Genomic DNA, 7,417 nt, shown 5'->3' with positions numbered 1-7,417 from the left:
CAAGTTAAACATTTTATTGGATATTTTATTGGCTTACATTAGACAGCACCATCACACTGATTTAATATTATTCTTGCATTTCCTTGTCCCTAAGGGAACTGTCCCCACTGCCGTCAGGTTCACAGCCAAAACTTCATATTAATATCCATGGTGACTTTGACACCTGGGTCTCCAAGGACTCTTTTGTTGGCTGACGCTAATGATTCTTGTTATAGGTAGAATACATAAAGTAACAAGCCACAGTATTTGGTGCCAAATATGTTTTCCTGACCAATGAGTTTAGAAGATCATCTGACCCTGATCACTCAACAGTCCCATGATATACGCAGCCCTTTAAAATAGGCTTTACTTTATTTTAACTAGCAACAGAAGAACATACATTCCTGGTGTCAAATGGCACAGTCCTCTTAGGAAAGAAGTTCTACGCTACAGCAGGTACATGCTATGGTATATGATATAGGAGGCTCTGGTAGTTCCAGGGATTTTCTAGCCGAGGTAGTTTCCTGAGAAAACTTGGCGTTCAGGTCTCCACTAGCATACTCCTGTTCAGCCTGTGTCTCATTAAAAGGATGTTCAAATAAACCGTCAAGAGATGCCATGAAGTAACTTGTACAGCTTAAAGGGTAAGTATAAAAAGGTTTACCGTCTCAGCTGCTTTCACAGTATGTCTGCACATATTCTAGCAGAAGGTAGGAGGTAGAGGGGGAATGTCATGATAGATTTCGCTCCTTAAGCCACAATGTTAGACTTAAATAAACCAATACAGTTAGCATTTCAGGGGACGATCTACAGTCATTTAAGAGATGCAAGTTTTTTTTTTCTAGAATGCTGGTCCTAGAAATCATTAGCAGGTCTGGTGAGGAATATTCAGAAATAAAATCTCCCACAAACACATAGCAACACACAATACCTAAAATCCAAGTGTGCATACACATACACACACATCAACTCCACACTCACATCTGGAAAACTTATTCTTTTTTTTATCTATTCCACAAATAAAATGCTCTGTGAAAGTTCAATACTTAACGACTGCATTAAGATTAAATATTGACTATTAAAAATGAAATTTTTTTTTTGCCTTTTTAGGGCCTCACCCCTGGCATAGGGAGGTTCCTAGGCTAGGGATCAAATCAGAGCAAGTAGCTGCCAGCATACACCACAGCCACAGCAATGCTAGATCCGACATGCATCTGTGATCTACACCACAGCTCATGGCAATGCCCGTTCCTTAACCCACTGAGCAAGGCCAGGGATTGAACCTAGGCCTCATGGATACTAGTCAGATTCATTTCCAGCAAACCACAAAAGGAACTCCAAAAACAAAACAGTTTAAGACCCAGGCAAAGCTGAGTCAAATTCCAAAAGAACTATTGGGAGATGAACTGAGTTCTTGAAAAAGAAGAAAACAGGACAGAGCTTCTCATGTGAGCTATGGTCACCATCAGATGATAATGCAGTGTTCAAGAGGGTAAGAGCTTTCCATCAAACTTGATCGATCCTGAGCCTCAATTAATATCCCTCCCTGTGATGGCATCTGTCTACCCTGGAGACTGCATCCTGTATACTGAGCCTATAGTAGCAGATGACAGGGTTTACTTGCTTAGATGAAAGAGAGAAAGATATGGTTCAAAACACTGTGAAATAAGTTAAACAAAGAAAGGCAAACACCATATGATCTCACTTATACGTGGAATCTAAAAAACAAGCAAGAACAAATAAACAAACAAGCTCGCGGATACAGAGGACAGACTGGTAGTTTCAGAGGTGGACAGTGGGGAGCAGCAGGGAAGTGGGTGAAGGGGCTCAAAGGATACAAACTTCAGTGATAAAGTAAGTAAGTCACAGGGATGGAATTTACAGCATGGTGACTACAGTCAGTAAGAGTGTCTTGAATATTTGAAAGCAAGAGAGCAGCTCTTAAAAGTTCTCATCACAAGAAAAAAATGTTTGGTAACTACATAAGGTGACTGATATTACCCAGACTTAATGTGATGATTATTTCACAATGTACACAAACAGTGAATTATTATGTTGTATACCTGAAACTAATGTAATGTAAAATGTGAATTACTGCTTAATTTAAAAAATCCACTTGGTCATATGTGGATGATGCTAGGGGAAAAACTACTGTTTATATAATTAGTAAATGAAGGGAAAAGGGTGTTCCCTTTGCATCACAGCAGAAACAAATCCAACCAGAATCCATGAGGATGCAGGTTCGATCCCTGGCCTTGATCAATGGATCAGGGATCCAGCATTGCGATGAGCTGTGGTGGAGGTTGTAGATGCAGCTCATTTCCTGCATTGCTATGATTGTGGCATAGCCTGGAGCTGTAGCTCTGATTCAGCCTATAGCCTGGGAACTTCCATGTGCCACAGATGAGGACCTGAAAAAAAAATTAAAAAAAAAAAAACTCTCAAAGTGCATGTATCAGTACGTTCTGAGAAAGAAAATCTAAAAATGAGAAAATGGCTTATCTATAGGTGATCCATTTTGCATTTCATAAGGTTACAAGAATTTGGACCCCTGAGGACATCACTTACAGGTTAGAAAACTATGACTATCTATCCATGTAAAGGAGGATACATGAGAAATAACTCTCACCACCTTGATCATATTAACCCAGAATAATACGGTCTCTACTCTTCAGACTTCACGTTTCACGGAAAGAAATACCGAGCCAACAATATGGAAGGGTCAATATACCAACAGGAATAAAGAATAAAATGGAAAATTAGCTAGCTGAACATTGGTGACGTGCAGCCCCATCAGCCACATGAACTGAGTGACTGCACACGTTTAGATTTTGCCCTCAAGAGCACATTCACTGCAGATGCAGCACCATAATTATTCATTACTCCTGCCCCTCACTGCTTCTCAAGTGTCTTGGTTTAACAATGAATTCTAAAGTAATACTACCTTGTTTGAATTACCAATACAAATTCTGTCATCATGAAACCAAGGCATTCAGGTAAATGTGCACCAATAACCATAGTACAGTGACTCAGGCCAGGGCTCTGGAGCCCTTCTGAGTGGATACTGAATATCCAGAAAGCAGGGGACACAGGCCTTATCTCTCTGTGCCCCACTTTTCCCACTTTGAAAATGGAGACAACATACCTCCCAACCTCACAGGATATCCTAAGGTTTGTACGCATGATACCTGTAAGAGACTTAGACCAGTGCCTGGAGCACACAAAGAGACTTGTAAGCATGTATTCTTAGGATTACATTGAAATACATTTAAATTATGATTTATCTTGAATTGACCCACAGGAAGATCCATGAAGGAGTGCTTTATCAAGGCTGCTGAGCTTGAAAACCAGAGACTAAGTCTTTGAGAAATGAATGCAAAATGTAAAAAGAGAGGCAAAAATGTGGACTGGAAAGAAACACGAATGGAGGAAAGAGAGGTGCATGGAGAGGATATTCAGTCACTTTCGTCTTAACTTTTTCTCCATAACACGGTGTGTACATATGTTTCAATCTGAGTGCTTAAATGAAGCATCAAAGTATAGCTTTTACATCCTTCAGAAGTTCATTGATTACACTCAGCATAACCTCACGAGGCAATGAAAGTGCAATATGTAATGAGGTTGTACTGCATCATGTAATCCAAGAGGTAACACAAGACATAGAAACGGAAGTTTTTACATCTGCAAAACTACAAATGTGGGTGTTTCAGAGTCAAAACACGTTTGCCCTTATAACAAATGATCACTCATTAGAAAGATAAAAATCCTTTATATTTTAGAGAGAATTGAAATGGTTTGTTTGGGTCATGGTCAAACCTTTATTTTAGTATTTTAATAATTCCCAAATTTAAGGCAAAAGAATGACACTGAATTAACTTTTTTAAAATATGCTTATGTACTGAAGAACAATCTTTGGCAGTATAAAAAACTGCTTAATATATGAAATAAAAAATAAAAGTAAATAAAAAATGCACAATGCAGTGTAGGAGATAATATATTTAATTCATTATGAATTAATTTTGAGAAATTACTAAAGGAAAAGTTAAACTATAAACTAAACAAAATGTATAATTTCACTTGTCATTATAAATAAATAGACTAAGGGGTTGAGCTCACTGTAAAACAGGAAATGTATTCCTCCAATCTAAAAGTAAAACTAATGCATGTTGGATGAGTTCAATACACAAGAGCGTGTTCATCAGTGGATGATGTCTTTGAATTCTGCATTCAAATCTCTCTGACATTGACATTTACGGTTGACAAAATCCAGGAGTCAATATGAGAAACCACACTGCAATAACAACATTCATCCTTCTGGGACTGACAGAAGATCCTCAGCTGCAGCTTTTGCTTTTCCTTTTCCTCTTTCTCACCTACATATTGAGTGTAGCTGGAAATCTGACCATCATCACCCTAACCTTGCTGGATCCCCACCTTAAAACCCCCATGTATTTTTTCCTCCAAAATTTCTCTCTCCTAGAAATCTCGTTTACAACTGCCTGTATTCCAAGATTCCTATACAGTATATCAACTGGGGACAGAACAATTACCTATAATGCATGTTTCACTCAATTATTTCTTACAGACCTCTTTGGGATAACTGAGTTTTTTCTCTTAGCAATTATGGCATATGATCGCTATGTGGCCATCTGCAAACCCCTGCACTATATGACAATCATGAGCAACAAACTCTGCAAAACAATGGTTGTCTGCTGTTGGCTGGCAACAATTATAATAATCCTCCCTCCATTCAGCTTGTGTTTTCATCTGGAATTCTGTGATTCCAATCTCATCGATCATTTTGGCTGTGATGTACCTAGTCTCTTGAAGATCTCATGCTCAGACACCTGGTTGATTGAGCAGATGGTTATAGCCTGTGCTGTGTTGACCTTCATCATCACTCTTGTAGGTGTGGTTCTCTCCTACATATACATCTTAAGGACGATTCTAAAATTCCCTTCTGCCCAACAAAGAAAAAAAGCCTTTTCTACCTGTTCTTCCCACATGATTGTCGTTTCCATCAGCTATGGCAGCTGCATCTTCATCTACATCAATCCATCTGCCAAAGAAGAGGTAAATCTCAATAAAAGTGTGTCATTGCTTATTTCCTCCATTTCACCAGTGCTGAATCCTTTTATATATACTCTGAGGAATAAGCAAGTTAAACAAGCCCTTCATGACTCTCTCAAAAAAACTGCATTTCTTTTAAGAAAGTAAAATGTATCTCTTGATAAACCAACTCGAAAGATTGCTGTGAGCTGTGATGTAGGTCATTGATGTGGCTCAGATCTGGCATTGTTGTTGCATGGTGTAGGCTGGCAGCTACAGCTTCCATTTGACTCCTTGCCTGAGAACCTACATGTGCTGTGGGTGCAGGCCAAAAAAAAAAAAAAAAAAAAAAAAAACAGAAGAAAGTAAAAAGTATCTCTTGATAAACCACTCAAAATATGCAAAGCTACCTTATTTTTGCATAAAGCTGATAACCAATATTATAATCCCTTCATATACTGAAGAAGTAATTATTGAACGTTGATTTGTGAGGAATAAAATAGATCATTTTTAATCCATTAACCAGAACCCATCATAATTCAGTCATTTCTTTTTCTTCTTTTAGACATTTTTCCTACCTATTTTACAGTATTGGTGTAGAGATGGCATTCTTTTTTATTCAAGTATAATTGACATACAATATTACATTGGTTTCAAGTGTACGGCATAGTGATTCCATATTTTATACATGATGAAATGATCAGCACAAGAAATCAAGTTATCATCCATCTTTTGGGCCTCCAGATGTCAACAAATTAATTTGGGAAAACTATGAGCAATATGAAACCAATACAGTCAACAACTTAGATGAAATGGAAAGGTTCTCTGAAACTTACAAATTGTAAACCTGACTCAAAAAGAAACAGAACATCTGCATACATTTCTATTTTACCCACGAATTAATACCTAAAAATATTTTCACAAAGAAAACACCAAAATCATGTTGCCTCATTGATGAATACTATCCAAGGGATAAATGATCCCATCTTTGCAAATTCTTTCAAAATACATGAAGAAAGAATACTTTCTCACTCATTTTAAGAAATTCACATGTATCTGATTCTAATACCAGACAAAGAAACTATGAGCATAAAAATGTAGACCAACAAACCTCATGACTGCAGAATTCAAACATCCTTAACAATTTCCTACCAAAGCTCAATTATAATAACCAAACAGATATGGTCAAGAAAACTTGGTGGACATTTCATAAGGGAAGTTACATGAATAGCCAACAAGCACATGGCAAGAGCTCAATATCACTAGTCATCAGGAAATCAAATTATAACTAAAATGAGCCACACAGACTTATTAGAATGGCTACAATTAGAATACAGGCTGACACTATAAGTCACAGCAAAGACAGAGAACAACTGGAACTTCACAAAGGAATGGTCGACATACGTGAAGTGATACAACCACTTGGGAAAACATTCTGGCAGGTTCATATAGAGTTAAACCTGGTTATCATATGTCTTAGCAAATTCTCTATTTACCTAAGAAAAATGAAACTATACATTGCCCAAATTACATGCATGAATGTTTATAGCAGCTGGATTCATAGGACTCAAAAGTGTAAACATCCAAAAAACAGAGAAAACTATTGTGGTATATCATGCAATGGAAAGCCATTCACTGCCCAAAGGAATAAACCTCTAGAACAAATAAAATAGAAAATTTCAAAAAATTTATGCTGAGCAAACGGTGTCACACACACTATATTCCATGTTTTCACATTGTTGAGCAAGAAAAAAAATCCAGAGTGTCAGAAAGCAGGTCAGTGACTGAATGAGACCAGAATGGAGTGTACTGTCTGCAAAACGTCATGAGGAAATGTTTTGGGATGACAGAGACGTTTCATGTAATGTGTGGTGTGGTAATTAATTGAATGTATATATTTTTAAATTTATTTTATTTTTTAAATTATTTCCCCAATACAATTTTTTTCTACGATACAGCATGGTGACCCAGTTACACATACATGCACACATTCTATTTTCTCACATTAGCATGCTCCATCATAAGTGACTAGACATAGTTCCTTGCGTTAGCGGTTATGTAAGTAATCAGAGAGAAGACCAAATATATTCTACTTTTTGATCCAAGCAACACATTTCAAAGGACAGGTTTTTTTAACTCTAGGGCTATATCTGACATGTCGCCTTTTTTGGTACTTCTAGGGAGCAAAGAATGAGTCTTATGTTTTTAAAGAGCTCATTTTTGGGGAAAAAAAAAAAAAGGAGACCAAGCAACAGAGACAATATATGGCATATACATTAAATATGTGCAATTCTTATATCAATTACACCTCAAAAAGCTAAAAAAGGAATTAATAGAGCCTTCGCAGCTAAAAATTGGAAACCCCCCCATGTAGGATTACATATTTATA

The 7,417-nt window shown here is 37.1% G+C and overlaps 1 protein-coding gene across 1 annotated transcript; it reads left to right on the top strand.

Moving 5' to 3' along the window:
• The first annotated feature begins 4,016 nt into the window (after window positions 1–4,016).
• On the top strand, window positions 4,017–5,295 carry LOC110258101 (olfactory receptor 6C68-like). Its single transcript, XM_021081261.1, has one exon. It carries the CDS (start codon window positions 4,258–4,260, stop codon window positions 5,194–5,196), a length of 939 nt encoding a protein of 312 aa, XP_020936920.1. The 5' UTR covers window positions 4,017–4,257; the 3' UTR covers window positions 5,197–5,295.
• Window positions 5,296–7,417: the final 2,122 nt, after the last annotated feature.

This window comes from Sus scrofa, unplaced genomic scaffold (assembly GCF_000003025.6).
Source record: "Sus scrofa isolate TJ Tabasco breed Duroc unplaced genomic scaffold, Sscrofa11.1 Contig1231, whole genome shotgun sequence".
In the NCBI taxonomy this organism is placed as follows: Eukaryota; Metazoa; Chordata; class Mammalia; order Artiodactyla; family Suidae; genus Sus; species Sus scrofa.
Note: the sequence above shows the minus strand (reverse complement) of the source record. Positions and strands in the feature narration are given on the sequence as shown.

What these genes read in the sequence shown, in the direction of transcription:
- LOC110258101 (XM_021081261.1), top strand. Translation starts at nt 4,258, where the DNA reads ATGAGAAACCACACTGCAATAACAACATTCATCCTTCTGGGACTGACA.